Source organism: Mustelus asterias, chromosome 20 (assembly GCF_964213995.1).
Source record: "Mustelus asterias chromosome 20, sMusAst1.hap1.1, whole genome shotgun sequence".
Lineage (NCBI taxonomy): Eukaryota > Metazoa > Chordata > Chondrichthyes > Carcharhiniformes > Triakidae > Mustelus > Mustelus asterias.
This window is the reverse complement of record NC_135820.1, coordinates 55,207,326-55,228,122: the sequence shown is the minus strand read 5'-3', so window position 1 is coordinate 55,228,122 and position 20,797 is coordinate 55,207,326. Positions and strand designations below refer to the sequence as shown.

General features: G+C 42.6%; 1 protein-coding gene across 1 annotated transcript in view; it reads left to right on the top strand.

Annotated features, from left to right (window-relative positions):
- LOC144508310 (sodium/potassium-transporting ATPase subunit beta-1-interacting protein 3-like) overlaps positions 1–20,797 on the top strand; it is a 191,173-nt gene that overhangs the window by 52,670 nt on the left and 117,706 nt on the right. Inside the window, exon 2 of the mRNA XM_078236135.1 lies at positions 15,471–15,608. Within this exon, the coding sequence (XP_078092261.1) occupies positions 15,471–15,608 (138 nt within the window). The remainder of the gene's footprint in view (positions 1–15,470; positions 15,609–20,797) is intronic.

Here is a 20,797-nt window from a genome sequence, read left to right as displayed (position 1 = left end):
CCGACATCTGAAATGATCTAGCAAGCCATTCAGTTCAAGGGCAATTAAGGATGGACAACAAATGCTGGCCTTGCCAGTAATGCCACATCCCGCGGCAGAAATGTAAGAAAGAATGGTGGTTTATTAACTTTTCTCTCTAAAGTTACTTAAAATGTCTTGTGAAAAAAAAATCATGACTTTTTTCTAAGGTACTAATATCTACAAACATATGATTCCCGTCCAAATTCTAAACTGTGTTTACTCATTAAACTCAACACTGGTTGCTTCTCTTGTCCCACTTCCTCCCTGGAATCCAGAGCGGTCATTTCTGATGTAGTTCTGTGTCTTCACTCTCTTTGTAATAACTCTCAACACAATCTGCAAGGCAATGGGCAATCAGACAAATTGTATGAAAGTCAAAACATCGGCATGCCTTTTTGGCTTCATTCTTATGTTAACCATTATCGACATGAAGTCCCTTGGCCATTCTCCTGATAATTAAATATCTTTACACAGCTTTATAAACAATGATGGTAAGTTGCTTTGAAACAACTCTGTAGGTATTTCATCTATCCCAGCCACTTTTCCAGTTTTTATCTCATTTATTTCTGCTCCTATCTCACTCAGCTCAATCAGTTCATGCTTTTCATTTTTTTCATTTAGTTCTTCAATATGCCCTTCCATCTTTGTCTTATTTCATTAGGGCTTGTTAACAAAATACTTTCCTTACCCCCTACTGAAGTTGTTTTCAGTCCTTTATGCTGAGCGTCATTTATCTCCTTTGCTTTTGCATCCATATGGTCTGACCTTTCCTAGTCGATCCAATTCTTCAGGCATACATATTAATTCACTGCACATTCAACCACTGTTGTCCTGCTATCTCCATTTCTCTTCTTAATTCATCATTCAAGGGTCTGTATTTCAGCTTGCCTTCTTCAGTGTTGATATTCTTTCATTTTCTCTCTTTTTTCCACCTTTTACAATGTTGCCATTGTGACCCATGGTTTCATAGAATCTCGACAGTGCAGAAGGAGCCATTCGGCCCGTCGAGTCTGCACTGACTCTCCGTGAGCATTCCACCCCATCCTGATAATCCAACGTATTTACCCTGCTAAGCCCCTAACCTTAGGACACTAAGGGGCAATTTAGCAATCCACCTAACATGGACATCTTTGGACTGTGGGAGGAAACTGGAATACCCAGGGGAAACCCATGCAGACACAGGGAGAATGTGCAAACTCCACACAAACAAGGCTGGAATCAAACCCGAGTCCGTGGCACTGTGAGGCTTCAGTGTTAACCACTGTGCCACCGTGCCAATGGTTTCTTGACCCTTTTCCCTCTTAAAAACCCTAGTTTCCCCTTCAGCCGTGGCAGATTTTTCAATCTGTTTCCATTTCTCAATCGTGTTGGTGGTTTTCCAGCTTTTGCTTTGATTACTTCATTTCCAAATTCTTCATTTACTTATTTCAGCCTCTTTGTGCATTCCACCTTGGCTGGAACACTCTTTCCATTTTAACAAGATGACGACTTGATTATGCGTCGGCTCCCCGCTGAACATTCGAGTTCTTAACACTATTCTTGCTTCTTTGTCTCACCATCCTATAGTCCAGTGAAATCTTCCTGTATCACCAAACATTTCCTCCTTATATCACCTGTGTGTATCAGCGCATATATTGGCATGATTAGGATTAATGATTGAATGCAGTTTCGAGTTTGGACAGGAATTGTATGTTTTGTAGATTTGGAGAAAGCGTTCAGTCAGGTTGACTGGATGAAGCTTTTGACAGTGCTGCAAGACTTTGGGGTAGACTGAAGAGATAGACAAATCTGTACATGGGGTAAACAGCAACTGTGAGAGTAGCTAACAGGAAGTCAGAAGCACGAGTAATTGGAAAAGCAGTTCCACAACAGTGTTGTTTATCAGTCCTCTTCAATGTCTATGCAGAAGCAATGATCAAAGAAGTGTTTGAAGACAGAAGCTGATGTTAAGATCGTGAGCCGTGAATGATAACATCAGTTAGATTTGCAGATGATAAAGCACTTATTACAAGCACAGAAGAAGGATTACAACAACTAATAGATAGACTAGTAACAGCAGGTATGAACTTTGGAATGAAAGCGAACATTGACAAAACCAAAGTAATGCACATCTCAAAATAACCAATAAATATTCATAGAGGGAAGAGAACTGGAACAGATGCAAGAATTCAAGTATTAAGAAAGCTGGGAGATGCAAATAAGAAATAAGAACAAGGTTAGCAATACTATGTTTAGAAATGGTCGTTAACTGGAAAATTGAGTAGACAACTCATTAAGTGACTTGTAAAGAGCTTGATGTGGAATGTTGTTTTGGATAGGTGTAAGGCGTAGACCTCACGGGAAGAGGAGTGCAACTTGCTGAAGATCTTTGAAGTGGATTGAGAGAGAATGGAAAGAATGTGCTGGACAGAAAAGTAACAAATGATCAAGTGCTGTAGAAAGTGAATGAACAGAAATGTGTTGACGTAATTTGGAAAAGACATGGGTAGAATAGATTTTAAGAGAAAATGGACTGAAAGATTTTAAATTTTAGAGTTTATTTATTAGTGTCACAAGTAGGCTTGCATTAACATGACAATAAAGTTGCTGTGAAAATCCCCTAGTCGCCACACTTCGGCGCCTGTTTGGGTACACTGAGGGAGAATTTAGCATGGCCAATACACCTAACCAGCACGTAATGTGGACTGTGGAAGGAAACTGGAGCACCCAGAGGAAACCCACACAGACACAGGGAGAATGTGCAGACTCCTCACAACAGTGACACGAGCCAGGAATCAAACCTGGGTCCCTTGCGCTGTGAGGCAGCAGTGCTAACCATTTGTAAAGGAAGCTATGGGGGAAAGATTTCAAGGAAAAAGTGGAAGAGGAAGGAAGAGAACATCAATATTGGATGGCTTGAAAATTGAAGGACGTTATGACAACTGAAAAGAATGGCACATGTGACGTTAGTGTACCTTAAAGAACTGTCTTTTTAAAATTATGTTCCCTGCAGCTCTCCCAGCCTCAGCTTATGTCATTGTTGCTGACTTGGCTGGAAAACTCCTTTTATTGCTCCTTCAGTGTTTTAAATGGAGTTTGTTTATTTTTGTTTTGGGATTTTTTTATGACCCTGCATTGTTAGGAGGAAGGTCATGCATTTTGGACAGTTTTTTTTCCTTCCTAGTGAACTCAGGTTTCATTTTTTGTTTTGGCTGACAGCAGTTTTTAAGTTTTAGAAGGGACATCAAGCTGGAAAGCAATGTCTCTCTCTCTCTCTCTCTCCCCCTGGTTTCTGTAAATTCTGCTGTTTAGCTGAAAGCAAGGCTTCTTGCCAACTGGAGTAGAACATCTGCTGTTGGTGGCTTGACGAGGGTCTCTCCCTGGTATTTTGGGAAGCTGTCCTGACTTCAAACTGTGTCCAGAGGGCTGCTTCTCCAACCAAAGGACTCAGTTCCAGTATCATGTGAGCATTAATCTTTGCTGTGTTAAACCTGTGGAAAGGGTTTTGTCTATCGGAAGATTTTGTTTGATTGGAACATTTTAGATATATTTTATGAAGGGTTATACATTATCATGGTTGTTTTATTTATGTTTGTAATTGCTAGTTATTGCTAATTTTCTTTCTATACATTTTAACAATGTTCTTAAATAAACTTTGTTTGATAAAAGCTCCCGAGTGGTCCATTTGAAACATACATAAGGTGAAACGTAACATGCTTATCCTAGCCAAATTCAAAGATGCAAAACTTATGATCCAGGCGGGCTTCATAAAATACTTTGGAGTTTCTGACCTGAATTGTAACACATGGGATAGAGAAATATGGAAAGTTTTAAGTTTAAGTTTATTTATTAGTGTCACAAGTAGGCTTACATTAACACTGCAATGATATTACTGTGAAAATCCCCTAAAGGGAAAAGATCCCACAAAGCAAGGACCTGCCTCTATACAGAGCACACATAATGATGGTATATTCAAAATAGGATTTTAAAAAACTTTTAAAAATATTCAACCAACAGCCACAAGATTAAATTTATCCTGTGAATTGTTTTTGTTTTTTAACACCTCCATTAAAGTTTTTAATTGATGACATCAGCCCTTCCCAAAAACCTGACTTGACAAATCCCCATAATTTCAGAATATCATAGAATCCCTACAGTACAGAAGGAGGCTATTTGGCCCATCAAGTCTACGCTGACAACAATCCCACCCAGGCCCTACTCCCGTAACCCCACATATTTACCCTGATAATCCCCCTGACACTAAGGGGCTATTGAGCATGGCCAATCAACTTAACCTGCACATCTTTGGACTGTGGGAGGAAACCGGAGCACCCGGAGGAAACCACGCAGGCAAGGGGAGAATGTGCAGTCTCCGCACAGACAGTGACCCATACCGGAATTGAACCTGGGTCCCTGGCGCAGTGAGGCAGCAGTGCTAACCACTGTGTCACCATGCTGCAATTAGATTGGGTAATTTGACTCATTCTACAATACGTCATATGGATAACCACAGCTAGTTCACCAAACTCTTTTAGTGATTGCATCTGTGTTTGTTTTAAAAAAGAAAACCTTGTAAACATTCGAAGAACCAAGATCACTTTACAATCGTAGGAAGAAGAATTGCACTGTAGGAATTTGTTGCTGAGATTCACACAGCATTGCTCAAGGATTGAAGTTGAAAGATTTTGGTGTGTAATGTATCTCTCATGGCAACATTATGCTCAGTATATCAGAGAATATGATCTCTCTGTTACCTGTCTATTGTCCTCATGTTCATAGTTCTCTGCCTTTAATCATCTGTCTCTCCCTCTCTATTTTCTCTTTTTGTCTCCCTTTTTTGTTTCTCTGTCTTTGCTTTGCTCTTTCTCTTTTCCTTCCTTGACATAGTGTGATAAAGAAAGATGTGCTAATCACACTTTGACCTTCCCACTATCCTTTTCCCTTCCCACCAGCCACTCACTTCCATCCCTACCTTCGTTCTTTGCCTTTGAATCAGCTGAATAATGCCTGCTCTTCCTCTCACTGGCTTCAATGAACATATGTGTGGTTCGAGAGAAGACCTCCTAATATGTGATATTTTTTGAGAATTAATTCTAAAATATTAGCACCCATGTGAAATGCAGTGAGGATTAAGCACTTGGTACAAACAAAGAACAAAGAACAGTACAGCATAGGAACAGGCCCTTCGGCCCTCCAAGCCTGCGCCAATCATGATGCCTGCTTAAACTAAAACTGTATGCACTTACGGAGTCTGTAACCTTCTATTCACATCCTATTCATGTATTCATCTAGTTGTCCCTTAAATGTCGCTATCGTACCTGCTCCCACCCCTCCACGGGCAAATTGAAGTAGCATTGAAAGTTCTTACCTGAGAGTAACCTTGTCCTTTAACCCTGACTGTGACTTATGCTCATTTTTGTTGGCTGATGGTAAAGTAACGCCATCATGCCATTTTTTGCTTCTCGCCAACAAGCTCGAGCAGCATGAAAATGCAGACTTTATATAGTGTCTAGAGTGAGAAAGCTGCTTAAGAGGGTGGGACAAGGACTTAAGCTGTTATGGAAGCAAAGGAGGCAAAATTTGATAGCCCTTCAAAAACAGGCACGGGACTGACAAAGAGTGATTCGCCTGACTCGTTGTTTCTGAAGCAGACCACATGCCAACTTCATGTCGCCTGTTCACTTAAATGATTACCAGCACTCAGTGCCCTGTTGAGTGGGTGCATACCCCGGAGGTACCACGGAGACCCCTCTGAAGTCCCAACTCAAGAATTCTGTGCAAACTGTGGAGGAAGATGTTTGAGGCCAATGTTTGAGCAGTGGGTGCAAAGTCGTGACAGACTAACACCACTTAAAACTAGCTGCACTAATTAAAGCCGGCTTGTCCAGCTAGTCGTATGAGGGGCTGAGTTCTATTTTTCCCTTACTCAAGAAGCTGATGAGTAAAGTTTAGCAAGGTAAATTACGGCACAACATTAAACCTGGATTTCAAACCGCAGAATCAATGTCAAAGGAATAAATTAATACTTTAAAATAAAATTAGCGATAAAAATGACCATTAAAAAGTGCCAAGCAGCAGAGTTAACCAATAAAAACCTTTCTTTGCCTTTTCACTGACAGGCAGAGCTGGAGCGACAGACTCGGCCCAAAGTTCTGGCTATCAGGGAAGGAGTGGGGTTGGTTTTTGGGGAGGGAGGGAGAGAGGAGGCGGGCAGGGTATGTGTTTGGCCTGCGCACTCACATTCTCAGGGTTCTCACTTACACCCAGTCACTGACCCAGACTCACTCACTCACTCACTCACTCACTTCACTCACATAGATTCACTCACTCACTCACATTGACTCACTCATACACTTATGCAGGCTCACTCATCCACTCATGAATGCATCTCACATGCAAAGTCCCACAAACTACACCACCATCAATGTGTCACACCTCCATCATTCACCTACCAATAAGTTTCACCAGCGTGACACCTAACATTCATAGCCTCACCTCACCCTCACACAATTGGAGAATGTTAGTGTTTGAGAAGGAGTCAGAGGGGGATTCATTGGGAGTTGTAGTGATCAGTTGTATAGTTATCCAGGAGTGAGATAAGTTTTTTTCCTGCCTAGCATTTCCTGGGTAACTATCCAGGTCAGAGAATTGGAACCCTCCAAAATCTCTGACTCAGAGAAGATGTTTTTGGAACGTTCTAGATGTAGGGGAACTACCTATCAGAAGTTGAAACATTTCAGGCACTTTGCACAGAATTCTTGAGTTGAGACTTCAGAGGGGTCTCCGTGGTACCTCCGGGGTATGACCATCCAGAGACCAGAAGATCTGCACCATTGTGACTGAATGAATTATTACACAAAACTTTGCTGCTATGTTCTGTTCTTTTCTATTCATCATAAACATACCAATCACACAAAAAGGATTGGGGAAACAATTAATGTTGGCCTTTATTTGATAATAAGACTATATACAGTTAGAGTTAACTGATCTATTATGCAAATGCATAGAAACATAGAAGATAGAAGCAGGAGGAGACCAATTGGCCCTTCGAGCCTGCTCCACCATTCATTATGATCATGGCTGATCATCCAATTCTGATTCCTACTGCTGCTTATGGACTGAATACAAGCCATGAGACTAGTACATCACTTCCTGTTGATGTAGTAGTGATTGACATCAGTTTAAGATAAAGGCAGTTGTACTTAAAGGTACATGTATCTCAAATCACAAGTGTTAGAGTACTCAGGTCAGAAATGGCTGTGCTGACAATAAATGGCTGTTACGTGCTGAATGACAACAGGGTTGACTAACTCTGCATACATTTGGCACATGCTCCCTCTGCCCATGCTAACGCCCTTATCAGAACAGTGTCTGGCAGAACCTGCACCCAGATGGGCGTACTTTTCTGACTCACAACAGCACAAAAGTATTGCAGCCAAACTTTGCTGCCAAAAGGTCCTGCTTCAAGGAATAGTTCTGGGCAGGGTGCAAGAAACAGCAAAGGTCCAGCATAGAACATAGAACATTGCAACACAGGAAACAGGCCCTTCGGTCCACAATGTTGTGCTGAACATGAGGCCAAATTGAACTCATTCCTGCTGCCTGCCTTGGTCCATATCCCTCTATCCCTTGCATAGATGATACTTTAAAGAAGTCTTCATCTTTCTTGATGCCTAGCTCCTGCTGCTAAAGAAACTTTGAAGGACTTTTTGATATGGGAGGCAGAGTTGAGACGATGACTGAGGTTTAGTGACCTCGTACTCATGGGAAGTACGACCCAGTCCCCCAGTCTTAGTGGGTGAGTAAGTGGAGGAAGATGTTTGAGGCCAATTCTAAGGGTAGACATTTAACAGAAACCCTTCTCGCCTAACTTACCTTCATCACTTGCCCTTGTAGTAAGTGGGCAGTTAAACTAAGGAAAGGCCTTCCTCAGTTGCTAAATATTATTCCTCATTTCGAGTTTTTGTCACTATGTAACAAAAAGGCCTTGAATTTCTTCAAAGTGACTTGGGCCACCTTTGCATCTTTAAAAAAAAATGTACTAGTTAAGACCCCTGCAGGGAGATACATACAAGTGCCCTGAGTCTGGCTATTTGGATTCCCATTGGTGCAGATATTGGTGAAAAACTGGATTGAACAGGAGGTAGTTTGCACTTTTTGTTGAACTTTGCATGAACAGAATCATTGTTTTCCATCCAGATGTGACTTCAGAAGGATTGAATAGAGAAATCCAGATGTCATTGATCTTCCTCATTAACTCAATGAATGTATTTCTTAACTTGAAAGTTTATCTACGTGATGAAGTTTTCCAGATGTTTTCTGTAGTCCACAGAGGGGTAGAATTATACAAAGCGTCCTTTATTTTCTTGAGTATAATCAAAGATTTTAATGCTTTGTAGACCATAATTTATGATTGATGCTGTTCCCATATGAAAACTCAGTCTGCTTGTATCAAATTCCTCTCTGCATCATTTTTATGCAGGTGTTGGTGTACAGGAACTTGTTACTAACATCTTGAACATTTGTGTGGGAATGGCACTGAAAACAACTTCGTACTCCTTTGTCGTTCTGGAGAAAATCAAACATTTAAATTGGTTGTTTGAAATTTCTTTTTGTGGGGAGAGGCATGGGGAGACCTAAGCCTGGTGACGGGTGGGAGAGAGTTGGACCGGGGGCAGGGGGAGGGATGGGGCGTTGCGTGCAGAAATATGTGTTAACATTTCCAAGATCTGAAATCCGACCCCAACCTGACTGGAATATGCGCACTTTCAATTTTAACAGAAATGGGGCAGGCGGCAAACTGCTCTCGAGGGGCCGTTTACTCGTCTGAAAATGTTAATGAGGCGTCACGCATCAGATTCCAACAGCCGTTTCAATATAATCGCTGTGGGCTGAGTTTCTCAGGGCTTGAATAAACCTGCAGCTTAACGGGATGAGGAAGACCAGATATAGCAGATCAAGTGCCTTTCAACATTGCTCTGGACCAAGAAGTGGAGGAGTACTTCATCTTCCCAGTTTAACCTTCTTCACTCCCAATTGATTGCACTCACTGTTATATAATGTTGGATCTGTAAATATCTGGGAACTACTTAACTAGGAACTAATGTGTAATGTGTAAATGTTCCAGGGGGACACATTTCACAGCTCACTGGAGATTCATGTGATGAATAACAGAACCAGTTCAATCTGGACCTTCTATTGTTACAAGGCAGCGTGACGATATTAAACAGAAAGCGTTTGTCTTCTAAAGTGCGAGTATTAACAACATATGGAAACCAAAAGGCAACAAGAAGGCATTTCACTCCTTCATGTTGGTTTCCCCCAGCAATCACAGGAGCCCCGACACAGATTCTCCCCCAAACCATGATCTCCCCCTTCACAGCCCCTATGATCTCCATCTCGCCCCACAACCATGCCACTGCCCTTGACACTTGATCTCTCCCTGCAGGATCACACTCCTCTCAGCTCTGCGACCATTCAGTGAAGGTAGTCTGTCTCTCTCTCTCAAGCTGGCCAGCTGCTGGTCAGGAAAGGGAAGGGAAATATAGTTCGAAGTCCTGTGTTACCCATGTTTTCAAATCTTCGGCCTGCTTCATCCTGCCAATGCACCACCTCGATAGACAACAGGGCCCTGCTGCCGGTTATTTTAGAGAATGCACAAAACACAATTAAATTAAATAGTTTAAGGCCAAAGCTTTCTCCAAGCTGGCAATGCAGCAATCGGAAATGTGCTGGGAAGGGGGTCAAACAGGTTGCAGAGAAGCAGCTTTCTCTTTAAGAGGCAGATGTGGGGTGCATGACAATCTTAAAGGGACCATGCAGTGCAACAAATGGACTGCACAAAGACAAAGGAAGGAACATTGGTTAGAATCTGTGTTAAAGTGGTATACAGGGAACTCTCAGAATAGCATCATCAGCTCTGACCAAGGGTTATCCAGACTGGAAACGTTGGCTCTATTCTCTCTCCACAGTTGCTGTCAGACTTGCTGAGATTTTCCAGCGTTTTCTGTTTCTGTCTCAGAATAACATGTTTACCCTGCATTCATTATTATCACCATCAGTCATTTTAGAATTAAAATATTTGATGGCTTGTCACAGACAGGCATCTAATGTGTGTTTACCAGAATGCTTCAATATTTTAAATACTCTTCATAATTTTAAATAACTTTAATTCTAAGTAACCATTTAAACATCAGGGGCTGGGTTCACGGCCTCGCTCGCCCCAAAACTCCTGCCCGAGATCAACGGAACTTTACATCGTCTGCCCCTCACCCGCTCCGATTCCCAGGCGGGGTGGTAAAATTTGGCTCAGACATTTTGAACAGCCAGTCTTGTCCTGTCAGTCAGCTGCGAGGGTAGTGCAGCCTTGCAGATAATTAGGAATGAATACATTTGGGTTACAGCCCAGGATGCAGCTTCCTCTGGGATTTAGTTGGAACTGAACTTACAGCTGTCCTCATGATGTCACAGGGGTAAACATATAGTTCCATTAGGTGCTAAAACTGGGGTTCTGTAATGTTCTAACTATGTTCGGTGTTGTGAGTTTTAACAAAAAGTAAAGAACGTGGTTTACACACATAGATTGAAACTAACACACAACGTTTTCGATTGAAAGAGATGTTTTCTGCACTGCATAGAGCACAAACTGAAAGTAAAACATTGCAAACACCCTAATGACAACACCATCAAGTCATGTGATCAGCTCTTAAAGCAACCTGCAACACTTTTAAATATATAATGGATTCAGTCCTGGATTGTGGCTTTTATTCCCCTAAAGCTACCAGATGTATTCATTTCATCTCTTCCACCTTATCAAGTGGGCTGATGGGGCAGCTATGTAAAAAACAAATTAAAGAAAAAATTGCTGGTTAATGGTGCCAGCATCACTTTTCCCTACTTCACCCGGACCAGCCCAATGGGTACTGGCATCTAGCTAAGCAGAAGCACTAGAGAAAGATTAGCAGATGTCGCAGGCCATGTTATGTGTAGACAGAATGTTCCTCATGACTAAATTCATTGCCTCCAGTATATCAAGATGTAGTTGTTACTTAAAATGACACTGTGGCAAAATACCTTCAATATTACCTTTTCACACTGTTTAAAGTATTGGCATAATACAGAGTTCTAATGAGCTAACTGTCTCTAAGATTCAAAATGATGGTTGATGGTATTAGCATGGTGATGTTCCTTCATCAGTGGTTTTAATTCAGGAATTAAACTGCTTATTTAAAATGAGTTAACAGTTTCACAAAAATCGAGGGCGAGGGAATATTATACATCTTTATCATTTGTAGTATCGACAATAGTAACTTCTGGATTCAAAGATTAATTCAGCAATATCTCACTGCTAGCAGAGAGCAACGCTTGAAGGGAGCAGGAACCGGGGAATTGTTATGATAGAATCGTAAAATTCCTACAGTGCAGAAGGAGGCCTCCTGGCCCATCGAGTCTGCACCAACCACAATCCTACCCAGGACCTATCCCCATAACCCCACATATTTACCCTGCTAATCTCCCTGACACTAAGAGGCAATTTAGCATGGCCAATGCACCTAACCACCACATCTTTGGACTGTGGGAGGAAACCGGAGCACCCGGAGCACCCGGAGGAAACCCATGCAGACACGGGGAGAATGTGCAAACTCCACACAGACAGTGACCCAAGCCGGGAATCGAACCTGGGTCCTTGGCGCTGTGAGGCAACAGTGCTAACCACTGTGCCGCCGTGCTGCCCAGGAGGTAGCCTTGTCAGTAGTTTATGCTTCCTTCAAGCATGAATCTCCTTTAGCAGTGCAGGTGGGCGGCCCAGTGGAACAGTGGGTTAGCACTGCTGCCTCACAGCGCCAGAGACCCAGGTTCAATTCCAGTCTCAGGTCACTGTCTGTGTGGAGTCTGCAGGTTCTCCCTGTTTCTGCGTGGGTTTCCTCCGGGTACTCCAGTTTCCTCCCACACTCCCATGATGTGCGGTTTAGGTTGATTGGCCATGCTAGTTTGCCCCTTAGTGTCAGTGGGATTATTAGGGTAAATATGTGGGGTTATGGGGATAGGGCCTGGTGGCTCTGTGGTCAGTGCCAAATGGCCTCCTTCTGCACTGTAGGGATTCTATGATTCTATTCTATGATTAAGGATTGGTGAATTCACCCTCTTGTGTTTTCAAGTGGCATGTTTGATCTCATATTGAAGCTATTATGTCTTCATGATGACTATTTGTCAGTTTATGTGAGACGTTCTGCTATGTCAAGCCTAGTAGTTTCTTTGCCTTGGTAGACCTAGTTCTGCAACTTGTATTTTTCTGAGTATCTTCATTGACATTGTTAGAGTTCTGTGCATTCCTATTTACCATCATCATCAGCTGCGACTCCATAATGGCTTCATTTGGATGCTAAAATTAACTCAGTTATCAGTGTTACCTAATTGCAATATTGCGGTAGATACTGGACCATGCAACTGTCATACTTTGCTGTTAATAAAATATCCTTTATGGGGCAAATTCTACCATCGTGTCCGCCATGGGAATCGGAGCAAGTGAGGGGTGGACCATGGAAAGGTCCGTTGAGCTCAGGCGACACGTTCCGGTTTCAAGACGAGCACGGCCGGAATATTCTGCCCTATAATTCATGAAATGCTCGGCCATCAAGTGAACTGCAGTACTTCAGTAAATACAAAGTAAGTTTTGTACAAGTGTCACAGATACGTTCTGTAAAAAGTGTTTAAGCAATATATTACATTAGTTTCAGTTTAATGCAGTGCCCAACTGTTAAAGTTGATTGAAAATAACAAGAGATCATTACGAACAAAGGTTCTGTAAGCACTGAAGCGTTTAAGTGAAGGGAATCAGGGTGAAAATTTGGGAACAAGCTGTGACTAAAGCATTAATTTGGATTAAGTATCAAGCACCAGCATTCGCCTACTGTTCAAATGAACATATCTGTGGACATACAAATAAATTAAACCTGGAGTAAGGCAGCCAAGTGAGACTAGTCTTCGAGACGAGTGCATCCTGAGAGAATATAAATTGGCTAATTTCTAATTCTAGGTTCGTACATTGGGAGCTTTGTCCACCAGGAGAACATTTCAGAAATTCCAGCTCGAAGTGCCCACGTGGTTAGCAAATCATGGGCTGTGCGCATCTGAATTTTGGCTGAGTTTACCAATGGGTGACAGCTGTCACCAGAAGTGTAAAATCATAGGCCAGAATTATATGGACCCCCCACAACCCACACCACCTTCACCCCACTCATAGAGTCATAGAGTCATTGAGTTCACAGCATGGAAACAGGCCCTTCAGCTCAATTTGTTCATGCCGCCCTTTTTTTTTTAAACCCCTAAGCTAATCCCAATTGCCCGCATTTGGCCCATATCCCTCTATACCCATCTTACCCATATAACTGTCTAAATGCTTTTTAAAATTGTACCCGCCTCTACTGTTACTTCTGATAGCTTATTCCGGACACTCACCACCTTCTGTCTGAAAAAATTGTCCCTCTGGACACTTTTGTATCTCTCCCCTCTCTCCTTAAACCTGTGCCTTCTAGTTTTAGACTCCCCTACCTTTGGGAAAAGATATTGACTATCTAGCTGATCTATGCCCCTTACTATTTTATAGACCTCAATAACATCACCCCTCAGCCTTCTATGCTCCAGAGAAAGAAAACTCCCAGTCCATCCAGCCTCTCCTTATAACTCAAACCATCAAGTCCCAGTGGCATCCTAGTAAATCTTTTCTGCACTCTTTCTAGTTTAATAATATCCTTTCTATAATAGGGTGACCAGAACTGTACACAGTATTCCAAATGTGGCTTTACCAATGTCTTGTACAACTTCAACAAGACGTCCCAACTCCTGTATTCAATGTTCTGACCAATGAAACCAACCATGAATGCCTTCTTCACCACTCTGTCCACCTGTGACTCCACTTTCAAGGAGCTATGAACAAGTACCCCTAGATCTTTTTGTTCTGTAACTCTCCACAACGCCCTACCATTAACTGTGTAAGTTCTGCACTGGTTCAATCTATCAAAATGCATCACCTCGCATTTGTCTAAATTAAACTCCATCTGCCATTCGTCAGCCCACTGGCCCAATTGATCAAGATCCCGTTGCAATCCGAGATAACTTTCTTCACTGTCCACTTGCCACCAATCTTGGTGTCATCTGCAAACTTACTAACCATGCCTCCTATATTCTCATCCAAATCATTAATATAAATGACAAATAACAGTGGACCCAGCACTGATGCCTGAGGCACACCGTTGGTCACAGGTCTCCAGTTTGAAAAACAACCCTCTACAACCACCCTCTGTCTTCTGTCATCAAGCCAATTTTGTATCCATTTAGATACCTCACCCTGGATCCCGTGAGATTTAACCTTATGCAACAACCTACCATGCGGTACCTATTCCTGGCAGATTAGAAGACAGGGCACATAAAATCCAGCAGGGAGCCTGCCCATTCACCTACCCATCCTTCAAACACTTACAGGGGGGGAATTTTCCCATCTCACCCGCCATGGGAATCGTAGCGAGCAGTGGGGGAGCAGACCATGCAAAGGTCCATTGATCTCGGGCGGGATTTTCCAGTTTTGGGACGAGCGCGGGCAATAAATCCTGCCCAGATTCCGATCCATCGCCAAATGCCTCCTTAAGCTCTGAGTGCAGTGTCAGCAGTGGCCAGTGCTCACAGTGTGAGCTGTTGGCCTCTGGTTGGCCAGCAGATCTCTGAGACAGGGTTTTCTGTCCCTGAGGGGCAGAAACCCCACCTCCAGCCTATTAAATGATTGTGGGGGCAACTGTTCTTTCACTTGCCTGACTCTCCCCCAATCTTTTAGGCGGTGGATGAAGGGGAGGGTAGGGACCATGGCACCTTGTATAATTCAGCCCATAGAATCACACCTAGAGAGTGTGAGATGTTCTGTTTTTGTCTGCATTTATGCATTCCCTCGTAAAAGTATTGTCAATGGTAAATGGACAAGCCTGGGTATTGTGTACAGGGAACGAGTTTGTTTTTTGCCTTTTGAAATTGGACGCGTTGGTCAAATAGAGATTGCAGGTTTTTATTGGTCTTATTTATGTTGCAGTTTAAAAGGGTAACACAAAGGCTGCCCATCTATAGTTATCATTTCAGTCTTCAAACCTACACTAACTCTGAAATGATTTAATGTGGATTAAATGTGGCTGGAAACGGTCTGTGTCATCGAATATTAGCAGGCCAATTGGACTAATTGATGTAAAAATTTGTAAAATTGCAGTAGGCGAGTCTTCGCATCCAGAATTCAAACTCTTAAAATTGTCTCTCGGTCGGGGACATTACAACAGTCAGTGTACCGCACAGTAATGTGTTGTGAGCAAAGCACTTTGGCACATGTTCTTCAAGAAATGTGATACAATACAATCTGAATTGAAGTTCTTATCTTTATATAAACAATGGTCGCTGTGGTTTGACTCAGTTCTTTTCTCTCTTTTCCTTTCAAGCTTGCTGCTTTGGAGAGACAGATCTTTGATTTCCTGGGATATCAGTGGGCCCCAATTCTAGCAAACTTCTTGCACATCATTGTTGTCATACTTGGTCTTTTTGGTACAATTCAGTACAGACCTCGATATATTGTGGTGGTAAGTAAACATTTGCTAATTTCTGCCAATCATGTTCACTCTAACCAACCATCACTGCATAATTAAATAGCCTCCCACTGGGTAATAACAGTGCAATGTTTCAGTACATCAAATTTCTCATTCGCTGCCTTAATTTGAAATTCCTCCGTGCAGAGAAATCATCTTTGATATTTCCAACCCAACAAGATGCCTTGTCTCTCAAAAAACATGATTTATACAACCGCTTTAATGGCTGAAAACTTTGTGTGATGCTAGATTCCTGACATGTGTTCTCACTGAGCAAGCTTCCGCTCTTTTCTACCCTTTCTCCCGATCATAGTGATTGATGAACATTTATGACAATCTGGTGGTTCCATGATCATCAAAAGAACATAAAAACATAAGAACTAGGAGCAGGAGTAGACAATTCAGCCCCTCAAGCCTGCTCCACCATTCAATACAATCATGGCTGATCTTATCTCAGCCGCAACTCCACTTTCCCTGCCCGTTCTCCATCACCCTTCAACTCATTACTAATTAAAAATCTGTCTATCTCCTCCTTAAATTTAATCCCGCCACTCCGGGGTAGCAAAGTCCACAGGTTCACGACCCTTTGAAGGAAGTAATTTCTCCTCATCTCTGTTTTGTATCTGCTACCCCCTTTATCCTAAAACTATGACCTCGCATTCTGGATTGTCCTACAAGAGGAAACATCCTCTCTATGTCTAACCTGTCAATCCCCTTTAGCATCTTATTGACCTCAATTAGATCTCCCCTCATTCTTCAGGTTCCCCATTACCCACTTTGCTTGTTATATCTTTGAAGTACTCTAGCAAATTAGTCAAACCTTCATAAAACCATGCTGACTCTGATGAATTGCGTTTTAACTTTCAAATGTCCAGTAATTATTTCCTTAATAATGGATTCTAACAATTCGCCAAAATAGATGTTCAATTAACTGATCTATAGTTTCCTACTTTCTGCCTCCCTCTCTTTTTGAATAAGGGTATTTTATTAGCATTTTTCCAATCCACTGGAACCTCTTGCATCCAGGGAATTTTGGAATATTATAACCAATGGATCCACCATCTCCGCTGCCACTTTCTTTAAGAAACTAGGATGTAAGCCATTGGGTCCTGGGGACTTGTCTGCCTTCAATGCCAATGGCTTGCTGAGCAGTATTTCCCCATTGATTATGATTGTTCTAAGTTCCTGCCTTTCTATTACCTGTTACTATTGGGGTGGTATTAATGTCCTCTACCGTGAAAACTGAGACAAAATATTGATTTAGTGTCTCAGCCATTTCTGTGTTCTCACTATTCACTCGCTGGTCTGATCCTCCAAGGGTCCAACATTCACTTTAGCTACTCTCTTCCCTTTCATATAAAAGCTTTTGCTTTTTTAAAAATATTTTGTTTTCTTTCATAATTTGCCTTTGCTCTTTTTATTAATTTTTTGAATAACCCTTTGTTGATCTTTAAAAGTTTCCCAAGACTTCTTCTAGTCTACCACTGGCTTTTACAATGTCTTAGATTTTGCATTTATGTTGTCTTTAACTTCCGTACTTAGCCATGGATGTTTTATACCCCTCTTCTAATTTTTCTTCCTTTCTAGAATATATTTTAGTTGGGAGAAATTGACTATCTCCTTAAACATCTACACGGATCATCGACTGTCCTACCTTTTAGCGTTCCTTCCCAGTCCATTAGGGCTAAATCTGTCCTTGGGCCTGTGTAATTACCTTTATTTAACCCCAGAATTTGAGTGTGGGATGCTGGTTTCTTGCCCTCAAACTGACTTTTGAATTCTATCATACTATCATCACTCTTCCCAAGAGGATACTTAACGATGAGATCTTTAATTAATCCCTCCTCATTAGACAACACCACATCTAGAATAGCCTGCTCCCTGGTTGGTTCCACAACTCCCTGGTTGGTTGCTCCAAGAAACAATCTCTAATACATTCAATGAACTCTCCCTCGAAGTTACCCTTGCCAATTTGATTAATCTAGTCTATGTGTATATTAAAATCACCCATAATTACTGCCGTACCTTTCCTACAGGTCCCCAATATTTCCTCATTTATACTGTGCCCCACTGTGAAACTACTGTTGGGGGACCTAAAGATTACCCCCACTGGAGACTTATTTCCCTATTTCCCTATTGCTATTTCTTATTTCTATCCAGACTGATTCTGCATCTTGATCTCCAGCCTATATCATTTCTCACTACTGCACTGGTCTCTTCTTTGACTAACAAAGCTATATCCCTCCTTTTCCTTTCTGTGTATCCTTCCAATATTCCCAAATCTGGTTCCCCTTCAAAACTATATTAGCTTTTTATTGCAAATTTACTTAATTCATTGAATTCCAATTCTCCAGCTGCTGTGGTGAGATTTGAACTCTTGTACCTGGATATTTACTGAGATAACAGTATGCAGTCAGAATTTGGAGTGCCTGAAACCCTGACACTCCCATTTTTATATCGATGGGTGAGGCTCCCTGATTGGGCATGCAATTATGACCTCAATCAGAGAGTTCATACTCCAAGATGCCAACCTCCAGTGCCTCAATGAAGTCATTGCACCCCTCCCCGCCTAAGACTGAGGAATTTCAGCGGTTCGTGTGCCTCATGGGTCTCTTGCAACTTTTCAGCGCTGGGTCTGGATCCTCCCTGAGGGAGGCAATGTAATCGCCAGCGCTCAAGTGGTGGTCCCTGAACCCAGTTGAACTGGCGTGGGCGTCCACTTCCATCGGGATACCTTGCAACTCATATTTGCCACATTTTCCAATGATAAGGTCAGCTGTACCGCCTGTTCTGTAGCTCCTGTTTGCAGCCCAGTTGGGCTACCACCAACAGGCATTTTTTGGATAGTTACATTATTTATCCCGCATACCAAATAGTCGCTTAGCATCTCATTAAGTGTCAACGCAAATTCACAAGCTTCTGCCAGTCATATCAACCTTGTTTAGAAACCCGTGACAGACTCCCCTGTCTCCCGGATTGCCGAGTAAAACTGATACCTTCTCAGGATCAGAGGTGGCTTAGGGTCATAATATCTTGGTATCTGGTGCCTCCGTGGAAGTTAAGTCGTGAATAATGAACAAAAAACAAAGAACAAAGAAAATTACAGCACAGGAACAGGCCCTTCGGCCCTCCAAGCCTGCACCGACCATGCTGCCCGACTTAACTAAAACCCCCTACGCTTCCGGGGACCATATCCCTCTATTCCCATCTCATTCATGAACTTGTCAAGACGCCCTTTAAAAGTCACTACCATATCCGCTTCCACTACCTCCCCCAGCAACGAGTTCCAGGCACCCACCACTCTCCGTGTAAAAAATCTGCCTCGTACATCTCTTTTAAAACTTGTCCCTTAAACCTATGCCCCCTAGTAATTGACTCTTCCACCCTGGGAAAAAGCTTCTGACTATCCAATCTGTCCATGCCTCTCATAATCTTGTAGACTTCTATCAGGTCTCCCCTCAACCTCCGTCGCTCCAGTGGGAACAAACCAAGTTTCTCCAACCTCTCCTCATAGCTAATGACCACCATATCAGGCAACATCCTGGTAAATCTTTTCTGTACCCTCTCCAAAGCCTCCACATCCTTCTGGTAGTGTGGCGACCAGAACTGAACACTATATTCCAAGTGCGGCCTCACTAAGGTTCTATAAAGCGTCAACATGACTTGCCAGTTTTTAAACTCAATACCCCGGCCGATGAAGGCAAGCATGCCGTATGCCTTCTTGACTACCTTCTCCACCTGCATTGCCACTTTCAGTGACCTGTGTACCTGTATACCCAGATCCCTTTGCCTATCAATACTCTTAAGGGTTCTGCCATTTACTGTGTATTTCCTATCTGTATTAGACCTTCCAAAATGCATTACCTCACATTTGTCCAGATTAAACTCCATCTGCCATCTCTCTGCCCAAGTCTCCAACTGATCTATATCCTGCTGTATCCTCTGATGGTCCTCATCGCTATCCGCAAATCCACCAACCTTTGTGTCGTCCGCAAATGACAATGGTCCACATGTGGTCAGAAGAATGACCCATTGCTTTTTATCTGCAGGGAAGGCTTGCTAATGATATTATAATGTATTTAAAATGAAGTTCCTGACCTTCCTGGGCAGGAACCTTGTTATGTCATCGGCGAGGGGTGTGGAAAATCGGGAAACAGGTCACCGGCGTAAATCATGTTTCCCGACTTTTGCGGTATTTTGAGCCCGCTGATGGCTAACACTGGCTCAAAATGCCGCCCAGGGAAAGTCAGAAAATATAATGGAGAACCTTAGCTAATTTTTTTATTCTTTACTTCAACAAAGCAGAGCAGCAAGAAGAATATCTAGAAAATAAAAATTGCAGCATTTTACTATTATTAAGTACCAAGCTGAGAGGGTTCAGAACCTTAATATAGGACTCTGCTAAACCTGAAATGTAAAGCTGTTGATGTGTTGTTCAGGTTTTAGTGAGTTACTAAAGCTTTTTGAGAATATTCCCATCTGTCTCTTAATCCTGGGATTGCTATTTTTAGCTGCAACCTTCCACCCACCAGGTGAATGGGCTAATGGTGCATCAGAAACAAGGATTGCGCAGAGCAGCAGTTAAATGATGGAAGTGGGCCAGTTGTTCTCTGGACCATTTTGCTGTTAAATGGGGAATGAGGAAGGGGCCGGAGAGGATTACTGAAAGAATCTTGCTGTTTCGCAAACTACCCGTTCTGCATTGTTACAACTATTTATCTGAAGTAAGGGCAGGCCTAACAGTGGGATCGGGAAGAAAATCCTTGCTGCTAGGACCACAATCCAACATATTCCTGCTTCCGGGTGACCTTCCCGGAGGTGGGACTTCATTGGCAATGGACGGTAGCCCCGAATTGGAAAATTAGAATCATAGAATCCCTACAGTGCAGAAGGAGGCCATTCGGCCCATCGAGTCTGCACCGACCACAATCCCATCCAGGCCCTATTCCCGTAAACCCACATATTTACCCTGCTAGTCCCCCTGACACTAGGGTCAATTTAGCATGGCCAGTCAACCTAACCCACACATCTTTGGACTAGGGGAGGAAAACGGAGCACCCGGAGGAAACCCACGCAGACATGGGAAGAACATGCAGACGCCGCACAGACAGTGACCCGAGGCCAGAATTGAACCCAGGTCCCTGGCACTGTGAGGCAGCAGTGCTAACCACTGTGCCACCGTG